Genomic DNA, 26,333 nt, shown 5'->3' with positions numbered 1-26,333 from the left:
CGGCGACGAGCGACTGAGAATCGGTCTAGGGCGATCGCCTGTGTGCCCAGATGCTTGTCGTGAAATCACCTGGACAGATTAGTGCTTCGGGCCACCGGAATTCCTCACTAGAGCAGTGTTACCATGCCACATTGTGGGCACGCGTCCCTATGTCACCACCCTCGGTAGGAACACCTCCATGCCTTTAGCTTTGTCCTTCGATGTGTGTAGCGATGTTCAGTTCATTGCTTGGGACTTGGGTTCGCCAGATTTCTATACTTCGACGTCGCCAGATTTTCTATAATTTGGCGTTATCGCGCCACCGGGAGAATAGTTGCGCCCCCGCTCGGTCAGCCCGGGGAAGACGACGATCCGGTCATCGTTGGATCTCCATTGGGCGGTCAAGTTTGGAAGCTGGAATATGATCCCAACTCATTAGGTTTTGTCCGCCCATAATTAAGCCACGTCATACCATTCCTCCCATTGAACGACAAATATAGATCTGAGATCCAGCGGTCGTGATTGCATGTCAATTCATTAAGGTCCCGATTTAATCCTAGTCATTGGTTTCAGATCAGGCGGCTCTAGCGTGAGAATACCCCTTCGTCGTGGTGCATTTGCAAAAGAGCCCCCAAATAAATCTATAACTGACCCGAGGTCCGATCACAATAAACAAGTATTTAATTTCAGTCCAGTATTTTAACAGTTTGGTCCCTTCTTGTTTAAAAATAGGATCCACAGTCCAACCAAACTCTGATTTATAAATTAAATCCAGAGAAATGATTTTTAGTAGATAAATAATTCTTAAAAACATAGAAAAATCATTACAAACACATTTTTAATGCGTCCTACTCCATTCATGTTGTAGTTGCTTTATAATATAATTGTCTACGCATTAAAAACATTATTTTATCATATCACATGTCTTCAAAAGTAGTTAAATACATGTTTAACCAATGATTAAACTTGAAAGTTAATATATTATTTTAATTTATCCATAAGTATACTTTGGCTAAAGTATGAATTATAATAAAGATAACTTGGATTGAAGATACGTTAGTTAATTATTTGGAATGTCTTTTCTCACATGATTAAGATAACATAGTTTTCATATTAAATCATGTAGATCATCAGAAAACTATATCTTTTTAACCATAACTCTAATTTTTAATCATGTAGATCATCAGAAACCTACGACCTCATAGCGACGTGTAAAATAATATTGTGTGGTTTGTTTCCAACTTTGGTATAATGTTACCATATCCATTATTTGCTTAATTGTATGTATCGCTACGATTAGGGGTGAGGTGACGTGGAATCTGAAGCCTAACTTTTGCAGAAGCATCTGGACAACAGGTTATCGCAAGCATAAGGCAAGTTGTGCATCACTTTATTTACCTAATAATGTTCTCAATAATCACCATGACATGCTCATGTTAACTTGATGGGACCTAATATGTTTGCCTAGTTTTGTCAACCCTTGGGACCTAATATCTTGCATACAAACGAACTAATGGGTAGTCTTGCTATGGTCTACCTAGTTTTGGGATTAATGCTATATATGAATTATGGCCATGCTTTATCATTATTGATGGATTAATTATTGTTCATGACAAGATCATTGTGTTAATTGAAAAATGGAGGTTAACCTGGGAAAATAGTGCTACCATAAAGTGGAATGGGACGCCATTGACCAATTAATTCAGAAAACTAGTGAGGGATTACCTTTCTCGAAAGGGGCAAGCGGGGAGGCGTCGCTGCAGACAATAGTCTTGTCTGTAATTACAGCGGTGGGGTTACAGACCATGGAAAAAGGTCTATGCTTCCTTCGTCCTGACACCATAGTTGGTTTTTTCGAACTAGTGGAACTTTGTAAAAAGGTCTAGCAGTGTACCCTCGCCAACTCACCTTGGAAGTGTTTAAGGGTTCGATCAACCTGAGGCGAAATAGGGAACACGTCTTGTGGGTAAAGATGCACAAGCTCTGCAGAGTGTAAAAATGCTATATCAGTCGTGGTCACGGTCAAGAGCAGCTCAGGACTCTCGCATGATTAACTTATGGAATTAAACTTAACATGCCATTTGCATTGCATTGTGAGATTTATTATTGATTGTGATCTCTTATTTAATTGGGATGGTATACACTTATACGTAGTAATTGCTAATAAAAATTTAACCAACTTATTAAAAGCAATGCTCAGCCTTAACCATTCTTCTTAGTAAGCCTTACACTTTACATGAGCCCCCACCGTAAGTGAGCTCATGCACATTATTCCCCACAACTTGTTGAGCGATAAACGTATGTGAGCTCACTCTTGCTAAACTCACACCAGGTTAAGAACAAGTACCGCAAGATGAGGAGCATGAAGGATACTACGATGTGTTTGGAGAGGTCTAGGTCGTCGTCTCTCAGTCAACTATGGTTGTAGAGGATTATTTTTGTCATATGATGTATTTATTTAGCTATTTTGTATAGAACTCGTATTATACAATAAAGATATGACATTGAGTTGTGTACCATGAGTCATCATATATGTGAGACTTGATCCTAGCACACATTTAAGACACGCCCGGGTTTGCCCTTAAATCCAGGTGTGACAACTTGACCCATGGGTCAATCGGCACCCCGGCCTAGACCTCACCAGGGCCGTAACCAGCTAACTAGACCCTAAGCCTGCATTCAGCCTTTGCCAGTAAAAATGATAAATTCAGAGCAATACCACCGCCCCCAACCTAGTGTAGGCATCGAACTCACTGACACCCTCAAGCAGGTAGTGCTAGACAGAAAGATCATGGACCACCCTACTAGTCGCGCCCACCTTAACCTCCCTCATCGCCTCATCTTGGCTAACCTTGCTAGCCGAAGGTGGCATTGCAACCGCTACAGACGACGATGCAGGCAAAGGCCTCGCCACAACGACAGTCGCATCCTTCGTAGCTCCGGACTTTGATATACCAACCACGCTAGTGCAAAGAGCCTTCGTCTCACAACGAGGGTCCACCAGCCGCAATAGAGCCTTCCTTTTCTTCTTCAAAGACTCTTGGCGGACTTTGTCCATCACAACGGTTACAAAACAGCGCCAATATTCTACTCGTAAGGAAAAACTTTAAAATATCAAGCCACAAAAGACGTAAAATCGTCCTTGCTGGAAGCCATAGGGATGGGGTCATCTCTGTACCACTCACCCCCAGTCATTTTCTAGCATTCATGCAGAGGCTTCCTGCAGGACGGGCAAAGGCATGACCTCCTCGGCTTAGTGCATGTCTCAACCAGTTCTTCATAAACTTGTCCAAGGCCTTCACCCCATCGTCGGGCCTTTCGCCCTCGTCTCCACCCTCTTCCTCTTCACTGGCAGAACCAAAGTTTTCCCCTTAGAGCACCGCTCGTCTATTGCACCATGTTTCACTCGACGTTTCTTTTTGAATTCATCGATGTCTCTAGCATCAGCGGAGCCCTCCTAGATACATGCCACAATGAAGGTCGTTCAACTCATACACGCGATTCAACGTAACATTCGAGCCTTTAATGTCCTAGCTCCTCAAAATCTCCGTCCTCAACGAATACTTGCCAACAATCTTTATCGCCTCAACCTTCACTTCCCTAACAAACTCTGTAGTGTCCCACCCTCGCAGCTCAACGGCAAAGGTTGGGCTCAACACCATCTAGTTGTTCAAAAACAACATCACCCACAACTTCTCCTCGCCCACCTCCAAGCTGTGCACCAACAGCCACACACTGCAAACGATAAACTATTCTACTAATCACGACTGCTGCTCGTTTTCGATGTGCGGCGAAGGGCATTCTCGTTAGCATCCCCCTTTTACTTTAAATTGGGGGAAGGCGATGTAACAGTGCAAGCACAGAATGGTAGGAGGCAACCACGGAACCCCCCTCAATTTCCTCCATCGCCACGTAGAACCATAAATCTCACCAATTCTCGCACTTGTTTTTAGAGCACGACACGAGCTCCACAACTTCGCACGAAGTCTTCTCTGTCCTTGGTGTGAATTTGCACATGCAAAAATGCACAATCTTTCCACAGGTAACTTTCTTCTACTAGTGAAGGTAATAATTCTTTGCAAACACCGCCACCAACGGCTCACCACCATACGTGACCTCCGTCCAAATAAAATTAGCCAGTGCTACCATGTCATTTGGCGTGAGCTGATGGAGATGGACTTCAAAGCCTCCAAGACTTCGTTAACAAATCAGTGCGCAAGCAGTCGAAGACCAGCGGTGAAGAACGCTTTAAAGACCACCAACTCACCCTCTGGCTCTGGTACCTCTTCGACCCCTGGAGCGTGCCCCACGCTGGCTCCAAAATACTCCAAACACTATAATTCATGCACACGGCCCGAGGAGATCCTATACATCTCGAACTCCATCGTATGCCCCAGCAGCAGCTCTGCAATCGACGTTGGATCGCTAACCATCTTCTTCGATGACACGGTCATGGTGGACGACGATGAGGAAGAAGAAGCATTATGTACTGTCTACAACGGCGAGCAGTCTTCTTCACCCGGGCTAGATAACCGGCGGTGGGCGATTTGGCATTGTAAGATGTACAAAGAATTATGCAGTGGCGGCGACATTATGCGGGAGTGCTTTTGAGCAAGCGACAAAAAATTTTACCCCATATGTAGTCGACTTTTATAACCCATAAAAACGCTTAGAGAAACCAAAAGTAATACAGTAAAACGTCACACATCCCAATGAACACATTACAAAAACCCCCTAGGGCCACTTCAACCTGTGATCGCGGGTAGTGTTCGACCATCTCCCGAAAAAAACTTTGGGCCCAGCTCACCAAGTCGAACCGATCCCTTAGGGGGCTAGTTTTCGAGCCAAGACAGAACACGACCTCGATCAGATTAATCTAGCTACAACTGAACATTTTTGGCACAGGTACAAATAATGAATTGTACTTCGACATGTACCAGTGTCGAGGTCTTCGACCGTGACCTTGAGAGACAGCGAAGCAAAGGGCCACACTAGAAGAGGGGGGCCTCCTACAGCTCCCCCATGCATCTCAAAGGGTCAACTCTTCCCTCGCCAGTGAAGTCCAAGCCCCGATGAAGTCAAGGGTGCGACTCGACAAAGTCAAGGGCGTGACTCGCAAGCGAAGGCCATGCCAGATTATGATGGGACCCAGGCCCAGTCCTGCAACTGTTTAGGCCCACTTATAAGCCTCTTTGTGCGGTAGATTCTAGAGTATGTCTGAGTTATTGTACTTTACTACACTGTAATGACCTCATTGAGGGGAATATTCACGAAATGTAGTAGGTAACTAGGGGTATAATGGAACTTGGGGACCCACCTATCTGCCCGGTTACCTATAAATACCCCGCACTTACACGGATAAGACACGGATAACAAGATGTTATAGTTTCCTACCTACTGTCTTGTTGTGCACCTGAGCTCTTTCGTTTCCTGAGTGTTTGGGCTTACCTGTCCACGTGTCAGTCGGGCCCAACAATGTTAGCTCGATGGTCAATGTCAAGATTTCAAGACCCATGTGTGAGCAATGAAGTTCAATTTATTCATGACTTTTCGAGCAGTGTCCCTTTGAAATCAAGGAAAGTGGCACTCGAGTCGTCCCATAAATTAATGTTTACTATTGCATAGCATTAGTTTTTATCGCTCATATTAAAGATGACTACCAATGTTTTATCTTTATTAAGCGTTGGCTAGTTATGTTAGTTTTTCTACTAGTGCTTTACCTTTAATAATATAAGGATGATGGTCGGATTTAGTTTGGTTAACCTTTAATATTCCACAGTGATGTTAAAACTTGCTTTTTTGCATCATGGCAATGAGGACTCGTGCATAGGGTTGCCATATGCAAAGTGTCACACCTTAAGAACATGTTTGCCGAGTAAAACAAAGAAGTTTGTGTGCAACCACAAGGTCTATATGGGCTCTGAGCTTGACCAAACAATACTTAGATCTTGGATGGGTGGATGCTTACCCAACGTGGCACAAGAGATGGCCTGATGTATAGGCCGCTAGGTTCCAGTGTGGTGCAAGTTTGATAGTTACCCTTTGAATTATGGCTATGCTGATGAACTGAGTGGAAACATGCAGTAGGCTGAAAATATCCTAGTGACTTTGTAAAAAATGGTCTGGAAGTGAAAGTATTTAACACGCACCTCGAAAGTGTGAAAGGGTCTGATCCACTTGGACAAAGGAGAAAATTTGTCTTGTAGGTAAAGTATACAACCTCTGCATAATGTTATAACATGATATCAATCAAGCTCACGGCTACAAGCGACATGGTGTTTTCTCACAGATTAATGGTTTCTTATGATGTGATTTGGGCTTCGACAGATTTTCATATACCTTTATTTTATGTTCATGGCACTTTGGGTGTTTATGCTTTCACTATATAAATAATGATAATGATCTAACCAACTAAAAATGCTAATGCTCAGCTAGTCCACTATAAAGACTTCATATGCATTGCTTTAGTGTCACTTGCTGAGTACATATGTACTCACCCTTGTTGTTTCTAAAAATGTCTTGTTTTGTAGATGAAGAACCATTGCTCAGTCTGCTTAGAAGGAGGAGATTTTTCTGTGGAATCAGAAGGCTACTAGAAGCCAAAGTGTGTGCCATAGTGAACCATTCTTGTGGAGATGGAGATCCACGACGAGAGTTTAGTTCCGTTGAGGTTTGCTAGACCTTTGTATCTTTCTTTGTAATACGCTTTTGTAACACTGTCTTATGTTACTCAGTTTGACATCGCTATATGTATGGATTCAATTCATGAGCATACATATAGTTTGCATTCAGTTTTATCCTAAAAATAGGGTGTGGCAAAGTTTTGACCCTCTTGGATTGCATCCACATGCTTTGTGTACCATAAAATTATTTGAATGGTGGTTGAGGAGTTGGATGGTCGATGGATGCGGACTAGTATGCAAAATTTCATGCCATCCTACTCTAACTCTAGCTAACTCGACCAAGATATGATTTAATCATGATGTCTTCATGTGATATTAGGTGAAAGCCAATGTATCTTAGTGAAACAAAGAGTTGCAATCAATATATCATTTAACATTTATAACTGAGGTCATTTAACATTTTATAGAATATATATGGCATCAAGTACATAGTACTTTGCTACATAATACAAATAAATCAAATTAATGTTGTTGATTGTTACATAGGTGCATAAAACAATGACAATAGCGCACAAGCTTCACTTAGTTATGGTTGTCCTCCCAAAACTGAGCTTGGAGCCAGTCCACAACCTTCTTGTCCACCTGAAACGCCTTGGCAAGAACATCATCCGCGATTGGTGGTTTTGATCCAAATACTGCATTAGAAATGGTAATGGCACCAGGGTTCTGGCTGCTGAGTGCGGCGAGGGCAACTGCTGGCTTGTCATGACTTGGATTGAACTGAAAGTGGATTAGGCCTTGTGGGAACACGAAAACATCACCCTTGTTGAGCAGCTTGCTAAAGAATTTGTTGTCTGGGTTAGATGTGACAAAACCCACATAGAGTGATCCTTCAAGAACCGTTAAGATCTCAGTGGCACGGGGATGAGTATGTGGTGGGTTCTGTCCTTGAGGGGCATAGTCAATCCTGGCCATGGAGATGCCTAAGGTGTTTAGACCGGCCAGCTTCATCACATTGATCAACGTGACATTTGACTTGACCTTGTTCGTCGTCGTATCCCTTGGCTTGTCGAGGTCGGCTGCTAGGAAGAAGTCGTCCACCTTGACATCCTTAATATCCTTGCAGGGCAACCCATTCACACGTACTGCAGCATCAATGAAGTGGCATACATGTGTTAGAAAGCTAATCAAACTGGATTCATGTGTTTTTCAGTGCCAGTTATAAACTTCTGCAGTTTTTAGTTTTGCCTTAGTAGTAATGCAGCAGAATGTATGTGATTAGACTGATGAACTCATGAGTACATACCAGTCGATTCTTTGTCTGCAACGCAGAAGTCTTGGAGAGGACTAGGATCCGTAGCCCGTGCGCCAGAAGCGATGGCGATGAGAAGAACGCTGAGAAGATAAAAGTTGGAGGACACCATTTCTATCGATCTGCCCTGAATGGAATTTGATCTCTTCAGCGGAGAGGATGCTTGTATTGTATATGAATCAGCTATGGCGAGCTGGCTGCGTTGCCCATGCAGGGGGTACATGCACATATATATAGAGCAGTTGAGGTTCTGATGTGGTCAATGAGCCAGGCCGGCTTGCTCCACAGAAATTGTCTCAGGGTGTGTAGTGCCTGCCGTGAAAGCAACTATTTTGATTTGGTCCACACGGTTTTGATTAGATCAATATCTACTACCATGGTCCCAGGCAGATGATTATGGTGTCTGTACGTCATGCATGATAATTAAGACATTCTTGCTGACCGGTTCTGTTAGATGTGGCCGTTATCATAGTTTTATACGTAAGTCCTGTATAGAGATGGCAATGGGTACCCATGATCTAATACCCTATAAGTATTTTACTCTATTAAAATATATATATAGACTAAATATTCTGCTCATGAGTCTTTTATTGAACAAAAATCTTCATACAGGAATTAGAATGGTCCGCCTTCACCTATACCCGTTGACCCACGAGTATAAAATAACCAGTATAAAAGCGTGAACTTAGGCTTCGATCATCCATCTATTTTGACTATTTAACAAACTTTTTAGTGGTAATATCATAAAAGACTTAACAACTATTTGATGTCCATATAATGGAACATGTAATGTGTTATATAGTATTATCTTATTGTCACTACCAGAATCAACGGCTTTGCCGAGTGCCTGAAGCACTCGGCAAAGCCTTAAAAACACTCAGCAAAGTCTTTACCGAGTGTCGCACTCGGCAAAGAGGGATCGGCACACAGTGCATCGGCAAAGCCTTCTTTGCCGAGTACTTTTTCTCGGACACTCGGCAAAGAGGTTTGCCGAGTGCCAGGGGGCACTCGCCAAAGAAAAGGAGCCGTTACGGCGCCGGGTGACGGAGACGACGTCTTTGCCGAGTGTCCCAGGTGACACTCGGCAAAGGAGTTACCTTTGCCGAGTGTCGGTCTAACAGCACTCGGCAAAGAATCCACCAGAGGGGTCCCCATGTCAGGTACTTTGCCGAGTGCTTGGTATGGCACTCGGCAAAGCGTGCTTCTTTATCGATTGCCAGAGCCATTACACTCGGCAAAGAACCTATACCGGTGCCCAAGTCTTGGTTCTTTGCCGAGTGCTATGGCCCTGACACTCGGCAAAGCACCTATTTGCCGAGTGTCACACTCGGCAAAGTGACCAGTATACACTTTTTTTATTTGTTTTTTATATTCTATCCAAACAAACAAAAGATACCACATATACATCACATATATACATCACAGATATCATCACAAACATAAATATCCAACACAAACATAAATATCCAAGTTCTCAACGCAAACATAAGTATCAAGAACATAAGTCTCATAAGTCTCAAGCTCTGACATAAGTATCCAACACAAACATAAGTATTCAACACAAGTTCTGAAGTCTAAACATTGAAAACATAACTCTCATGGAGGTGGGCGGTTGGACTGGTGCTGCGTTGGGCTGAACCCTTCATGAGGGTTGTTGGATGCCACCCCAGATTGGCCCTGCACAGAGAAGAGATTGCATGTGTTATACCAGATGCATTACCAACATGTAACTACAATTTTGATACTCACAGGAGTATGGAACAGAGCAGGGTCAACTGTAGGGAACAATGGAGGTGGCGGAGCGAAACCCTATGTGGCGCCAAGGCTCTGCATGTACTAGAACATCTCCGCCATCCTCTGATCAGCCGCCTTCCGCTCCGCCATTATCCTCACCTCCATCTCTTGACGTTCCCTCCTCTCTTCTTCTAGTTGGGTCTGTAATATTACAAGCCAATGTTATAGTAACTCAAAGAGAAGGTATATAACTCAAGGAAGGACGAGTTACAGAAGCACTAACCTCGAGTTGTTGTATGCGATGCTGTGAGCTGTCGTGCCGAGGTAATATGGCTGGACTCGAGCCCGTGCTCCTTGCTCTCACCTGAGACAGAGTGGGAGTGGAGGACGAGTTGATTGCCCCGTCGGCAATCCATTACCGCCCATGTCTCTTGCCTCCTCCGACCCTCATGAGCACATCGGGGTCGATCGGCTCGGTGCTGAGATCATATTCTGGGCCATGGACCTCCTGCGCCATGGCGGTGTAGTCATAAAGGCGGTTGTAGACGGCGGGGTTGGTGTAGGCCTCGGGCATGTCATCCGGGTTGTAGGTGACGTCGGACTTCGCCTTGCCCTTATGGGCCATAGCATAGGCCGAGAAGGTGGAGCAAGGTCGGCCACCATGTGATGCCGACTGCAAGAAAACCAACGAGATAGTTAGAAATAATATCTAATCCAGTGCTATATACCTAAATAAAAAAGAGGGCGTACCCCTGTTTCTGCATATTGGCCCAGGCTCCGGCTGCCTTGGTGGTGGGAGGGACATTGCATCATCATACGTCGTTCCCGGCTAGCGTTGTGCGCCTCGTCCCACTTAGCCGAACACGACCTATCCACCATCTGCTCCCAGCATAGAGGATGTGTGGCGCACCAATGTGGAATCATCTACAAAGTAAACACGTAAAGTGCATATCAGAAGATAAAATAAAATTCATGCATGGAATACTGGTACTAAACATGCATGACTTTACCTGCAGGTATTGGTCCCTAGTCAACGACATGGTTCGGGCTTGCTGCTTGGTCACCCTCTCCCCAAGGACGGAGCCGTGGTAGCTGACGATGGCCTAGATTCGGGCCTCATAGTGCATGTCCACGACGAGCTTCTTACAGCTCGTGGTGGCCACCACATCCGCCCTTAGCCTCGTATCTAGCCTCGCATCTGAAGAAATCCTGCATACAAAAACGATGTATCCATACATTATTTCAAGAATTTGCAACGAATGCGACATATTTTACATTATACTAAGACTTACCCACAGCTCTTGCTTCACCCGCTCCGCCTTGTTATTGAATTTCCGGTCGTCCCGGTCTATTACATCGGGGGCGACGGCGTAGTGGTCGAAGGTGTAGGTTGGGCCCGTCAATCCGGCGTACTCAACCAGTACAGGGAAGTGTTCCCTGCACAGCAGGCCGAGGATGTCATTGGGGGGGGGGGGGCGACGATGACCCCCAGCATAATCCACAACCATCCAAGACCTGTCCAAGTGATAAATAAAAAGTATTAGTTTATATTATGATTTTGAACATATAATATGAACAAGAATGAAGAACATAAAGTTACATACCTATCCCCATCCGGCCGAATCAGCGGTCGCCTGTCCCGAAGTATGAGACGCTGAGGGAGACTCGTAGGACCTCGCAGGTAGATGCTCCTCGAACCTGAGGCGCCAGAACCTGAGGCGATCTGCTAAGCTTCGTCGTCGTCCTGCTGCTAGTCGTCGTCGTCCTGCTGCGCTGCCTGCTGCTGGACAAGGTCGTCCTGCTGCGCCGCCTGCTCTGCCGCGTCCGCCGTCCTACTCCTCCTCCCCCTCCTCCTCCTCGGCCAATTACCGCCCACCATATTTGTCCAAAAACCTGCAATTAAGAGTAAACAAATAAGCACATATAAAAAGAAGTATTTAAAAACATGTGCGAAATAAAAAGACATATAGCATTACATCGATTAAAAATAATCTTCATATGTGTCGGGGTTAGCCAGATCATAACTCTCATCATCACTATCAACCATTTCAATCTCAACACCATCGGAAGACGCAAGTTCGTCATTAATGTCATTGCCTTCAAGGATTACTAAGTCATTATCATTTTGCACCTCATCATCCTCCTCATCAACAACCATTTCAATATCTACGTCCATTCCGATAGCTTCGGTTAAGTCTATCTCCAATCGCCCTTCTAGCCCATCTTCTTGGAAGAACTCTCCATCATATGTGTTTGGGTCTAAGTTGTAATCTTCATCGTTAGGAACAGGTAACCTCACGTGCGGTGATACCTTATACACAACATCCCAACCCTTAAGATGTTCTTTCGTTTGGCACGCATATGGGAGATAATACACTTGTGTGGCCTGTTGGGCCACGATATAGACATCGTCTCCTGGTAAGGTGGAATCTTGTCGAATTTCGACTATCCCAAGATTAGAATGTGTCCGTCTCGTCACTTGAGGGTCAAACCTATGACATTTGAATATCACTGGATTAAGAGGTTTGGAACCATAAAAATTGAGCTCATATATTTCTTCGATTCGTCCAAAATAATCGACATCGTCAAGGCCGGGCGTAAAGACTCCAGAACACGTTGTTTTCCGATTGGGCCGACTTTTGTCGTAGTTTGTTGTGCGAAAACGGTACCCATTGACGTCATACCTAGAATATTTCTTGACCCTATAAACAAAGTCGTTGGCTACTTGTCTCAACTCGGCACTCATAGACGGATCTCTTTGGCCCTGCAAGTATTCGCAAGTTAAAAGACGCTAAATTGAGTTCAAAGATGTATCTCTTTTACAAACTAAGCACGTACCTTACGCTTGAACCAGGAAATGAAATCGGACAACCCATTTCTCGCACCCTTTCTAAGAAGAGTGTCATATTCCTGTGGAGTGGGGTCCCTTGATCGACGCCAGAATTCATGAAGAAATTGTTCCATGTATGGCGTCACCTCTTCAAGGTTGGTCAATACATATAGCATGATATGCCGCCACTCTTCATGTGTTAGGGTCTTGGTGGTCGAGCCACTTGCGCTTCCGAGTTGGCCTCGAAATATGCTAAGGTTCGATTCATTGTCGCCATCATTGTAACGAGAGGGTGGATTATGCACGCTCGGCAGTTTGTCACTGTTGGGCCTATGCTTCGTCGCCGAAGGTCTTCTAGAAAGAAGCGGCTTTCGGCTAAAGCTGTTTGTGTAAGATGGCCGAAGGTTCCTCTTCATGAAGCTTCGGTATTACAAACCGACTTAAAGATAGAATGACCTTTTAGTCCATAAAGGTCTGAGTCAATGTTGTAAACTTTTATAAGGGGCATACTTGTAATTCCCCACAGGCTGCGCCCTGTGTCTATAAATAGTGAACAGTATTCCTTTACTGTTCACGCATTCTGGTAATTGCAATCGCATCTTTCGGAATCCAACCTTTGCCAAGGCAGAGGTATTATTATGTTCAATAATTCAATATATTAAGTAAATATAACATAACTCGTCTATGATTTATTTACCTTCCTTATACCTTTTATTTTATGTTATCTCACAATATGTATTGAAATTTAATTACGAAGACTTAAGCTTCGTAATTTTACTCTCATCAACCTTCGTCCAAGGCCCATTATCCTCAAGGGAATAATGCTTCATGGACGAAGGACGTTAACATTTAACATTTTATGTTGCCTTGCTCTTAATTCATAGCACTTGAGAACAAGTCCCCAACATTGGCGCCCACCTCCGGTGAACTCACTTCCACTTTTTGAGCTGATGGCTTCGTTCAACGACCAAGCTGGAGCTGCTTCGGACCCGAAGCTGGTGCTCCCGATCACAGGTGGCTCGTCCTCAGAGCCAGCTAACAAGAAACTAAAGAAGGAAGCACAGAGAAGGGTACAGCATGTTGGGGTGCAAGGACCCTTCATCAAGTCAAGATGGTCTCACATTCCTATTACCTTCTCCCAAGAGGACCTTCAGCTCAAGGATTACCCACACAACGATGCCATGGTTATCTCTTGTGTTATCAAAGGATTTCTGGTCCACAATGTATTGGTTGACACAGGAAGTGCAGCTGATATCATATTTGCTAAGGCCTTCAGACAAATGCAAGAGCCAGAAGATAAGATTCATGATGCTACACATCCTCTCTGTGGCTTCGGAGGAAGACAGATTGTAGCACTGGGCAAGATTACCATGCCAGTGACCTTCGGGTTCATCAACAACACTAGAACTGAGCAAGTTGTGTTTGACATTGTTGACATGGAATACCCTTACAATGCAATTATTGGTCGTGGCACCCTCAATGCTTTTGAAGCAATTCTTCACCCTGCCTATCTTTGCATGAAGATACCTTCGGATCAAGGACCCATCGCTATTCATGGAAGCCAGGAAGCTGCCAGAAGGGCCAAAGGAAACTGGACTGATTCAAAAGCAATCCATAACATAGATGGAGCTGAAGCTTGTGAACAATACAAATTCAGAAGGGAGAAAGCAGCTTCAGCAGATCAGCCGAAGCCCATGCTCTTATGTGAGGATATAGCAGAGCAGAAGGTGCTGTTGGGCTCTCAGTTATCCGAAGAACAAGAGAAAACCTTAATAAGGTTTTTGTTCAACAACAAAGATGTTTTTGCATGGTTAGCCAATGATCTCTGCGGAGTTAATAGGGATGTTATTGAGCACTCGCTCAATGTCGATCCATCCTTCAGACCCATAAAGCAAAGGCTTCGGAAAATGTCAGATGATAAGGCCGAAGGTGCTCGCAACGAAGTCAAAAGACTCCTCAGTGCAGGAGTTATCAGAGAAGTGAAGTACCCAGAATGGCTAGCTAACACTGTTATGGTAAAAAAGGCCAATGGCAAGTGGCGAATGTGTATCGATTTTATAGATCTTAACAAGGCTTGTCCGAAGGATGAATTCCCACTGCCAAGGATAGATTCTTTAGTTGATGCAGCAGCTTCTTTAGAGCTCATGAGTCTGTTAGACTGTTATTCAGGCTATCATCAAATCTGGATGAAGAAGGAAGATGAGTCGAAGACTAGCTTCATAACTCCAAGTGGCACATATTGTTATCTTCGGATGCCTGAGGGGCTCAAAAACGCTGGAGGAAGTTTCAGCAGAATGACTGCGAAGGTTCTCCAGTCTCAGATAGGCAGAAATGTGCTAACTTATGTTGATGACATCATTGTAAAAAGCACGAAGCAGGAGAATCATATTGCTGACCTGCAGGAGACCTTCGCCAGTTTCAGACAAGCTGGCTTAAAGTTGAATCCAGAAAAATGCGTCTTTGGAGTAAAGAAGGGGAAATTTCTAGGATGTTTGGTTTCAACAAAGGGAATTGAAGCTAATCCAAGTAAGATTGAAGCTATACTTCGGATGGAGCCACCAACTACAAAAAAGGGGGCTCAAAGATTGACAGGAAGGTTGGCATCTCTTAATAGATTCATATCCAGATCAGCAGAGAGAAACTTACCATTCTTCGAAGTGTTGAAGTCAGCCGAAGTCTTTCAATGGGGACCAATCCAGCAGAAGGCTTTCGAAGAGCTGAAGCAGTATTTGATAGATCTAACAGCACTAACTCCACCTACGCCAGGGGCTCCTTTATTATTATATGTGGCAGCTTCGCATTCAGCGGTAAGTGCAGCACTTGTCCAGGAGAAGCTTGATGGCCAAGTTAGGAGGCAGGTCCCAGTATATTTTGTATCTGAAGTTCTTAGTATATCAAAGAAAAACTACACAGAATTAGAGAAGGTGTTATATGCTGTTTTGATGGCATCCAGGAAGCTTCGGCACTATTTTCAAGCTTACAACATAATTGTTCCTTCTTCACAACCTCTGAAGGATATTATGAGGAACCGAGAAGCTACTGGAAGGATTGGAAAATGGGCTGCAGAGCTCAATGAATTTTGTATTGAATATGTTCATAGATCTTCGATTCAGTCCCAGGCGTTAGCAGACTTCATTGCTGATTGGACGCCAGGGGCTCAGGAGGAAGAAACAAATAAAGACGCCGAAGCATGGACAGTGTTTTGCGATGGGTCCTGGGGAACCTTCGAAGCGGGAGCGGCTGCTGTGTTGGTTTCACCTTCCAAAGTTAAAACTTGTTATGCGGCAAAGCTTGATTTTAGTTGCACAAACAACATTACCGAGTACGAAGCCCTGCTTCTGGGTCTTCGGAAGCTAAAAGCAATGGGAATCAGAAGGGCCATTCTTAAAACTGATTCCCAAGTTGTTTCGGGTCATATCGACAAGAGTTGCAAGGCTAAAGATCCGAAGCTTGAAAAGTATCTGGATATGGTTCGAAGAGTTGAAGCTTCCTTCGAGGGATTTTCTGTCAAAAATATCCCTCGAGGACAAAATGAGCATGCTGATTTGCTAGCTAAGTCAGCAGCACAGGGGCTGCCCTTACCTTCGGATGTGTTCTTCGAAACAATAAAAGCACCTTCGGTGGAACTTCTTGAAAGAGCAGTCCTCAATATATCTCCTGTTTATAGCGAAGATTGGAGAACTGAGATCATCTCTTATCTTCAGGGTAAATTCCTTTCAGATGACGAAGCTTATAACAGGAGGATAGAGGCAAGAGCTCGTCCATATGTCATGATAGAGGGGGAGTTGTACAAGCATGGAGTTTGTGCTCCGCTACTCAAGTGTTTATCTAGAACCGAAGGTATAGAGTTAATGAAAGAAATACATGCAGGCCTGTGTGGATCTCACATTGGATCTAGGCCGTTACTTGGAAAAATTTTCCGCCAAGGGTTTTATTGGCCGAAGGCAGCTTCGGATGCAGCGGAATTAGTTCAAAAATGCGAAGGTTGTCAAAAATGTGCAAGAGATCAAAAACAACCTTCGTCCTTAACACAGCTCATACAACCCACTTGGCCATTGCAAAGGTGGGGCCTTGACTTGTTAGGTCCGTTACCACCGGCCCAGGGGAACCTAAGATATGTTGTAGTAGCTGTGGAATATTTTTCTAAATGGATTGAGGCAAAGCCTTTAGCCACAATAACTTCGGCTACCATCCAAAAGTTTTTCTGGCAGAATATTGTTTGTCGTTTCGGGGTGCCAAAGGCTATCACTGTGGATAATGGAACACAGTTTGACTCCGAAGCTTTCAGGGATTTCTGTGACCAAATTGGTACGAAGATCCATTTTGCATCAGTCAGGCATCCGAAGTCAAATGGACTCGTGGAAAGAGCCAACGGCATTATAATGACAGGAATAATGAAGTTAATCTTCAATCAACCCAGGGGAAAGTGGCCAGATCAGTTAACCAAAGTGGTGTGGAGCCACAACACAACAACATCAAGGTCTACAGGCTTTACTCCATTCAAGTTGTTATTCGGTGACGAAGCAATAACTCCGGAGGAAGCTAAAACCGGATCAATAAGGGTAGTAGCTTCGGCAGAATCAGATTCCGAAGCTGCTTATTCTGTAGAAAAGGATGCTTTAGAAGGGATCAGGCTGCACGCCGTGGAGAACATCAATAAATATCAAGCCAAAACAATCAAATGGCGAGATAGAAAGGTTCGGCTAAAAAATATTGAGCCAGGACACTTGGTGCTTCGGAGAGTGGCCAACCCAGAAACAGTGGGCAAGTTGCAGTTGAAATGGGATGGACCTTTCTTAGTAGCATCTTCGTCAAGACCCGGTTCATACAGATTGAAGGATATGGACGGCAACGACATTCCTAGATCTTGGAATGCGGATGAGCTTCGGCGATATTATGTGTAACTTGATGTAATTTTTTATGTTTTTTCTTTCTTATGGCACCCTTTTCCTTTCTAAAGGGGGAGAAAGGTTTTTAATGGGGCCATCACATGTAATTTCCTTTTTTAGTTCTATAAGAGCAAAATCCCCCAAGGAATGTAAATGTAAAAGCTGAGAGCGCACCATCGAGTGCCAAAAAGTAAAAAGCGAAGAAGCTCCAAAGTCGTTCCTAAGGGAATGCAGAGCTTACAGCGAAAAGTCAACGCTGATACCGCCAAAAGTAAAGGCGAAGAAGCTCCAAAGTCGTTCCTAAAGGAATGCAGAGCTTGCAGCGAAAAGTCAACGCTGATCCCACCAAAAGTAAAGGCGAAGAAGCTCCAAAGTCGTTCCTAAGGGAATGCAGAGCTGAGGTGTGATTGTTTTTAAGGAAATAATGGCTATGGGTGTGGCTTCGGATACGTGTTTGGCCATTCATTTGCACATCACATTACATCATATCATTTGCATTCATAAACATTCATCCAGGCATATGTAGGATAATCATCTTCATGGCATAAGTGGTTGCTTCGGCAAAAAGAAAAAAAAAGGGAAGAAAGAGCTTCGTGTACAAAAAGGAGAGCTTCGGAAAGAAGGAAAATGTTGTTTTCTATGCTTCGCTGCGTACAAAAAGAAGGGAAGGTGTTTTTTCGCCTTCGGCTCAAAAAAGAAAATTTCGTCCACATCAAAGCACTTCTCATACATCAATGGAAGGATAAGGATATATTACAAGGTATGAACAGAATTCAATAAAGACAAGTTTTAGTTACATTTGCAAAAGTTATCTCAAAAGTTTCTCAAGTACTGTCTACAGTCTACTATTTAATCTCCAAGGAGCTTCAGCTTCGGCGTCATTTCTTAATCATCGGCTTCGGCTTCATCATCCTACATGAATAAGGTTGTCATAAGTAAAAATCGAGCTTGCAGGAAGAGGTAAGCGCAAGGTATGGTTTCTTACAGGTTCAAGGTGACTCCGAGCTTCGTCTCCAGCCTTTTCTCGACCACCTTTTGTCCATATCATTTTCACAAATCTATTAGAGATACTTCGGGCGAGATCAGGAATGTCATCTAGGATTGATGGTGATAAAGTGAAATTTGGCCTATTGACAATCTTTCCATGATCGCAGCCAGCTTTTAGGAAAGCTGCAGCAGTGCCCCGAGAAGCCACCCAGGCACAGAAGTCACCGTGCCCAGCTATGACTTCGTCGAGCTCGTCAATTTCACCCTCAATATGTTCGAAGGTTTTCGGTAGATCTTCAGCTGAGGGGGTGAATTTTTCACTGCTGGCTCCAACTGAGTGAAAAATCTTTCTTAATCGTTGAATGCATTTGTTGCTAAATTCCAAGCATTTTTCTTGAAGGCACGTCAATAGTTTTCTCAAATCTGAATTTTGTTGAGCTTCGGCTTCAAGTTTTGCATTAAGATCTTGTTTTTCTCGTTCGAACTGCTCAGACTGGCGGAGAAGCTTCGTGTTCAGTTCTGTTATTTTTGCTTCAGCTTCCGCCAATAAACCTTCGGTTGCCTGGAGCTCAAAGTTCTTTTTCTCGAAAGCATCTGATTGCTCCTTTATTCTGCTTTCCAAATTTTCAATTATAACTTCGTGCTTCTTATCTTCAAAATCTTGCTGCATTTGCAAGGCTTTGCTCAACAGCATACTCTGCACGAAAACGACCTTCGTCAGACATGTTTTTATTATTAGAAACAATAAAAGTTAAGGGAAAAGTAGTTCACCTTGAAGTTGGAATAAAATAAACTACCAACGATATGTTGTCGTCGGTAGCGGCTGATGTCTGTTTATAGCTTCGGAAAGCCGATACTCTTGGACAGAGTACCGATAACCTTGGCTCCAGTTTGATCTCGAATACAACCTAATTTTTCATCATCAACGCCTCCGAAGAGGAGTGCCCCAGGTTTGTATCCGCAGGATTTGGCATACTCTCTAAGCTCTTCTATTTCAGCTTTTGATAGTTGTTCTCCAACTAAATTCTGGAACATGAAGGCTTCGTTTTCCGAAGCTTCATCAGCAATTTCTTTCCCTTTCTCCGACGCTGCGGTCGCGGCCTCTTCGGCGGCGGTGGTAGCTTCTTCCGCAGCCATGTCTAGCAGTATTTTGTCAATGTGTTCGATTGTGCTCTCCAGGTTCAAATCTTCAGCCGAGGTAGCTTCGGCAGCTGCGACCTCCGAAGGTGTAATTTCAATATCTGTCCCTTCCGCAGCCGCTGGTGTTTTCTGAGCTAAAGCCCTTGGTGGTGTCTTGTCAATTACTTCTGTCACAGTGATAATTCTTTGTCTCTTTGCTTTGATTATTTTCTTCGATTTTTCGGGCTCCTTGTCCTTCTGAAAAAACTTTGTCAGTTGGGGCCCCAGTGGACTTAGCTTCGCAGGTAAGGATTCAGTCATTACCTTCAGAATTTCCTCAACATCAGCGACAGAGGGTGATGCGGGGATTTCTTCTTCGTCGGATATTTTACGCTTCGGAGAAGACGCTTTCTTCCTCTTCGGAATTTTCTTCTTTGGTAGTTCTTTTTCATCTTCATTTAAGGCTTCAGTTATCCTTTTCCTTTTTTGGCCTCCGGCACCTTTGTTCAGATTTACGTAATCAGGGTATTCGAAACCCAGGGCGTCCAGCACTCGGTTTAGTCTTCGCTTCGGACGGGTGCCGAAGGCTGCGGTCATCAACTGATCTTCTTTTTTAGAATAATTGCCAAGTATTTCATTGCACATCACTTCAATTGTATCCAGCCACTCTTGGCAAGGTGTTTTAAAGTATTTCTTAAACTTGAAGTAGTAAGGTAAGCGCACGAGTTCACCTTCTTTTTTCTCCCCCTTCAGCTTCGGCATTTCCCACTCTTTTACACTAGGAAAAACCTTGAAAGCCAAAAACTCTTGGACCAGGTCCCTTGTACTGATATGCTCTGCAATTATTTCGAATTCATACATTGCTTTTTGAGTTGGACCCTCTGGTGTCATGTTGCAGTGAGGGCGGGTTTCTCCGAAGATTAGTTCAAGTGGACTTTGCACAAGCTTTTCCTTATCGTCATCAACCTTGACATAGAACCACTCCGATTTCCACCCTGCTGCCCATTTGCTTCGGTAGCTGATCACAGGAAACTTCGTAGTTTTTCGATAAGCAAAATTATAGCAACCAAAATTGTCATGTAATCCATCCTTTCTAGCCTTCGTCTGATAGTGCAGTTCGTGAACTCGGCAAAAGCTGTCCGCAAACGGTTCCACCGCTTGGCTTCGGAGTGCCCAGATATAAACACTAAGCCTAACGATAGCGTTAGGGGTCAGCTGGTGAAAATAGATACCGAACCTCTTCAGTACCTCTGCAATAATCCCATGTAGGGGGAATCTTAATCCAGCCTTTAGGAAGCTCTTGAAAATAACAATTTCATCCTTCTCCGGCTTTGGTGTAGTCTCTTCTCCCCCGAAGCGTAATAGCTTCTTCTGGTCTTCAGTAAAAAAGCCTGACTTTACCATCTTGGACAGATCAGCCTTCGAAACAGTAGATTTCCCGAAGTCCAAGTGGCTGGGCTTGCTTGGCATGGCAATGCGATAATTATCCTCGGGATTAGTTTCCTCAATATCTTCTTCTTCTACTTCAGCGATTGCTTGTTCTGCTTGTTCTGCATCATCACTAGGGATCTTTTCCGAAGTCACCAGCCCGGATCGTTGCATGGCTTTGGAGATGGGAACAGTCTCCAAAGCTTCAGTTTCGCCCCCCTCACGCTCAACCCTGGCGGTAGAACGCACTCTGGCCATTTAATTATGAATGTGTGGAAATTTAATACTTTCTTCTTCCGAAGTTTTTTCTGACGAAGCAGGCTTCAAACTGGAGCTTCGTTTGATTCCGACAGACAAGCTTCGGCGATGGTTAAAAATTTTGGCAGCAGAACAGTGCAAATAGCAATGAATGCTGTGGTAACTTCACACCTACTCATCTGTTTATATAGTACTGCAGGAAAGAAGGCGAAGCGCCAGGATTTTTACACCAGGCAGAACACCCGCTTGCACTCGCTGTGCGGTGGACCGCAGAGACCAAACAGTAACTCTGCAAGGTGGGACCGCTACGCGCTAGGAAATTGAATCGTTTCTCGACAACGAGCTCAGGGAAGGTGTTTTTTGGACCTTCGGCTCCCTGAAGCCTAAGAGACTTTTTTCACGGATCAAGCTCGTTACGAAAAACGATCTAGCACCGCGAAAGGGGCTACTGTTGGGCCTATGCTTCGTCGCCGAAGGTCTTCTAGAAAGAAGCGGCTTTCGGCTGAAGCTGTTTGTGTAAGATGGCCGAAGGTTCCTCTTCATGAAGCTTCGGTATTACAAACCGACTTAAAGATAGAATGACCTTTTAGTCCATAAAGGTCTGAGTCAGTGTTGTAAACTTTTATAAGGAGCATACTTGTAATTCCCCACAGGCTGCGCCCTGTGTCTATAAATAGTGAACAGTATTCCTTTACTGTTCACGCATTCTGGTAATTGCAATCGCATCTTTCGGAATCCAACCTTTGCCAAGGCAGAGGTATTATTATGTTCAATAATTCAATATATTAAGTAAATATAACATAACTCGTCTATGATTTATTTACCTTCTTTATACCTTTTATTTTATGTTATCTCACAATATGTATTGAAATTTAATTACGAAGACTTAAGCTTCGTAATTTTACTCTCATCAACCTTCGTCCAAGGCCCATTATCCTCAAGGGAATAATGCTTCATGGACGAAGGACGTTAACATTTAACATTTTATGTTGCCTTGCTCTTAATTCATAGCACTTGAGAACAAGTCCCCAACAGTCACTATAATAAGTTGTTGTGAAGTTTGACACCTCCTCTAGAATGTATGCCTCTGCAATGGAAGCCTCGATTTTGCATTTATTTCTACATTTCTTTCGAATAGTCTTTAGACATCTCTCGATTGGATAGCACCAACGTCCCTGCACGCCCCCCATTCGTGCCTCATAGGGGAGATGAAGAATCATATGCTGCATTGGATTGAAGAACCAAGGTGGAAATATCTTCTCAAGCTTACACAGTAACACGGGTGCCAATCTTTCCAAGTCTGCAACCATGGTCCGAGATAACTCTTTTGCACAAAGCTGACGAAAGAAATAGCTCAAATCTTAAAGCGCTAGCCAGACATGCTCAGGGACATAGCCTCGAACCATCGCAGAAAGAATCCGTTCAATCCATATGTGGAAGTCATGACTCTTCATCCCTAAGACTCGCATAGTAGATAAGTTCACCCCCCTACTCAGGTTAGCTGCATACACTACACCAAAATCATACACTTCCTACGGTTTTTTAACTTCCTACAACTTTTATAATAAACCGTAGGAAATAAATAACTTCCGAGAGGCAACTGGTAGCTCTAGGAAATAAACATAACTTCCTACGGTATTTTATAAAACTTGTCGGAAGTTAGCTTTCACATGCTGACCCGTGTGTTCGGTCAAACGAGCCGCTAACTTCCTAGAGGCAGCCAGCTAACTTCCTACGGCCGCCTCTAGGAAGTTAGCTTTTAGTTGCTGATCCACGGTTGTGGTCAAACAAAAAGCTAACTTCCTACGGTCGGCTCTAGGAAGTTAGCATGGGCAGCTAACTTCCTACGACCTCCTCTAGGAAGTTAGATTTCAGCTGTTGACCAGTCAAACGAAAAGCTAACTTCCTACGGCCGGCTCTAGGAAGTTAGCTGCCCACCTAACTTCCTACGGCCTCCTCTAGAAAGTTAGATTTCAGCTTTTGACCAGTCAAACGAAAAGCTAACTTCCTACGGCCGGCTCTAGGAAGTTACTTAACTTCCTAGAGTAAATGTACAAACTCTAGGAAGTCAAGTAACTTCCTACGGCTTTACTCTAGGAAGTTATATTTTTTTTATTTTAAACCTCTCCTCAACCTTATCTCTTCTCTCACCTTTCTCACTCCCGTCTCTCTCTCACGTCTGTCTCTCCCTCGGTCCCGCCGCGCCTGCCCCCGCCACCGGCCGCCCCTGCCACGCCCGCCCCTGGCCTCAGCCCCGTCCGCCATGGACGCCCCCGCCCCGGCCCTGTCCGCTGCTGCCGCCCCCACCCTGGCCCGCCAAGTTTGGTCCTACCCTGGTGAATTTAAAAGCAAAGATGCTGCTGGTCAAGTTCGTGGTTCCCCTAATGAATTTCCTGGGATTGGTGCTACATCTCCTCTTCTTTGGTTAACTAGAGGGTATTTTCTCTTGTTACTCATTAATAATATAATATGCATACGACATGTGTTCCCATTCCTGCGATTCAAATTGTGGAAGAACCCTCTGCACACCTTTAACCTTTTAATAAAAAAGTTGAAGGGACTTTTTCCAATCCATCATCTGCAAATATGTTTTTTTCTGGTGCATGCACACACACTCAATGTTATCATTTGCAGGTTTGTGATTCTGTCTGGTCCGACAATCCCAATTATCGGTGAAGGCGATGAAGAGGCCAATGACAGGTATATTGTCTACTTTTGATCTATTCTATACTCTTCTGCAGGACTGAATAATTTTGAACTATGCGATTACACCGTAGTATATTTACTATTTCAGTATTACAAACTATTGCAGATATGTGGAACAACTAGTAGTGCAAGTGACCCAAACTTCTTCAGTGAGAGGTAGATTTGTAAGAAGTATAATCACGCACACTACCAAGGACTACACTTTTAATTGTTGTACCAGGATAGCAATTTTAATTTTGCATATGTGATATTAGACCTGCTTGATTTGGAGTGCCTTTACCATTAAACTGACTTGTTTGCTTCTCGTTGTTTTATGCAAGTCTTCATTATTTTCTGTGGAAATATTCTCTATGTTCTCATGATTTAATTTTCTGCTTATTTTTGTTACTGGTTAATGACTTTTACTAATTTGCGTTATTGATCTTATGGTTTGTCCTTTTTCTTTTTGCAGTCAGACCGATTCTTCAATGCCTTGAAAGCATTGTCTCCTTTGGTAATACTTCCTTTTGAGAGCCATGGGTACTCTGCCAAGGAGAGTATCATGCACGTCCTCTAGGAGACTGATAGGTGGTTGCAGAACTACCGTGTAAATGGTACTAGCAAGGTTGACTCAGTGTCAGAGGCTAACAGTAAAAATAAAACATTGTCAGCTAATGGTGGCAGTGTAGCCCGTGAAGGTCTAAACCCTGAGGAACTCTCATCATTACCAAGATCGCTTCTGTGGTAAATTTTTTCCTTGGTTGCTGCTTCTCAAGAAGAAAAAAGATACACTTTTCTGTTTGTTTGTCTGTTGGGTTAATTGGCGCTCCTGATATTGACCGTCGTAAGGCGTCAGTTGTACCCAGTCTATTTTGGACCTTGTTCCTTTCTATTTTTAATATAATGATACACAGCTCTCCTATGTGTTCGAGAAAAAAAGATATTGTCTTATGTAGTATTTGTGATACCTGCTTTAAAGCTCACTATACAGACTGAAAAAAAATCTCATCTCCTTAATTATCTTATATCAAAGTTCCCACACGGAGCAGGTTCTGTTTATATGGATTTTTGTATGTAAGATTGCATTGTTCTTTTGTATGAGGCTGCATATGGCGAGGCGATGTCTAGTCAGCACAGACCAGACTATGATTGGAGGATCTCACCTATTGAACCACAGGTTGTGTATGCAAGTGGTGGAAAAGCTCATGGAAGGTGAGGACTCTACATATCTTATATTGTTTCATTGGTTGAGTGCAATACATGTATTCTTAATCTGTCGTGATGTTACTTGTTTTGTAGGTACACAATGTTTGCTAACGTCATTGACTCGAGCTAGGTGAGGGTTCAGCGTGGAGGTTCATCGAGGCCTGCTGCTCGTAGCTCCCGTCGCTCCACTCAAGATCCAGCAGAAGTGGAGCAACTACGAGAAGAACTTAGGCGACATCAGGATTACTTGAAGCAACAAGCTGCGCAACGTGAATATTATGCTACACAGATTCAACAACAGCAAACACTCATACAAGTAAGTTCAAAAGCTAATAGCTTTCACTTTAAGATATGTATTGATTTAAAAAGCTGATGTGAATGAGTTCGACAAATTTGTAGCAACTAGCACAGGCCCAAGGGATACACGTCCCGATGCCCCCTCCACCACCTCCCGTTCATTATCCTTGGTCTTCACCTCCACCTATACCTACATATCCATCTATCGAACATCAGGTATGCAAATTCATCATCATTTACTTGTTCTTAGTTATATTATGATGTAACTCAGCAAATGTCATTTGTACATGTATATTAGACCCCTTCAGCTACCTTGTCGATGCATGAACAAGAAGACGGGTTAGACTTTGTCAAAACCCTCTTCACTAGTGGAGGTATCGACCATCACTCGTCACTGTAACCCGATGGTGATCGGCGACCGTGAGCTTCCATGTTATTGTGTTCTGATACTTGAGACTTTTATTATGACTATGTATGAGATATTGTCTCTTATTAGTACTGGATGATGAGATGTGTCTTATTATGACTATGGATGAGACTTTTGTGATGTAATTGATGAGACTATGGATTTAAATATTGTTATGAGATTGTGTGTGAGATGTTTTATGTGAAAATATGGTGTTCTATATAACTGTTGATATATTTGTTATGTTGTGGAATGTGGTGTAAAATAAAAATAAACAGCATTTGTAATGCTGGTCAAATTAACTTCCTAGAGGCTTATTGGGTCGTAGGAAGTTAGCCAGCTAACTTTCTAGAGGCTACAGTCAGCCGTAGGAAGTTAGCCAGCTAACTTCCTAGGGGCTACGGTCAGCCGTAGGAAGTTAGTCGTAGGAAGTTAGTCAGCTAACGGTGCTGACGGCGTGAAGCTACTAACTTCCGAGAATCTACTAACTTCCGAGAGGCTTCGCTGGCTGTAGGAAGTTAGCTAACTTCCTAGAGGGCTCTAGGAAGTTAAGTTAACTTCCGACAAAAAAATTCCGAGA

At 43.6% G+C, this 26,333-nt stretch overlaps 1 protein-coding gene and 1 non-coding gene across 6 annotated transcripts; one reads left to right on the top strand and one right to left on the bottom strand.

The window, feature by feature from the left end:
• Positions 1-7,014: 7,014 nt before the first annotated feature.
• Positions 7,015-8,117, bottom strand: LOC103641112 (putative germin-like protein 12-4). Its single transcript, XM_008664483.3, has 2 exons — positions 7,909-8,117; positions 7,015-7,747 (listed from the first exon to the last, which is right to left on the bottom strand). The coding sequence occupies exons 1-2, from the start codon at positions 8,024-8,026 to the stop codon at positions 7,185-7,187; spliced, it is 681 nt and encodes a 226-aa protein (XP_008662705.1). The 5' UTR covers positions 8,027-8,117; the 3' UTR covers positions 7,015-7,184.
• Positions 8,118-23,421: 15,304 nt separating this feature from the next.
• Positions 23,422-25,675, top strand: LOC103641110 (uncharacterized). Of its 5 annotated transcripts, XR_004853157.1 has the most exons (9): positions 23,424-23,595; positions 23,794-23,859; positions 23,972-24,021; positions 24,317-24,432; positions 24,516-24,588; positions 24,947-25,056; positions 25,144-25,366; positions 25,450-25,563; positions 25,646-25,675. It is a non-coding gene; the product is annotated as an uncharacterized protein (transcript). The 5 variants fall into 5 exon arrangements; XR_004853155.1 differs by having other exon boundaries at positions 23,422-23,595; positions 24,516-25,056; XR_560092.3 differs by having other exon boundaries at positions 24,317-24,588.
• The last annotated feature ends 658 nt before the right edge of the window (positions 25,676-26,333 follow it).

The sequence above is a fragment of the Zea mays genome, chromosome 10 (genome assembly GCF_902167145.1).
Source record: "Zea mays cultivar B73 chromosome 10, Zm-B73-REFERENCE-NAM-5.0, whole genome shotgun sequence".
NCBI lineage: Eukaryota > Viridiplantae > Streptophyta > Magnoliopsida > Poales > Poaceae > Zea > Zea mays.
This window is presented reverse-complemented; position numbering and strand designations above follow the sequence as displayed.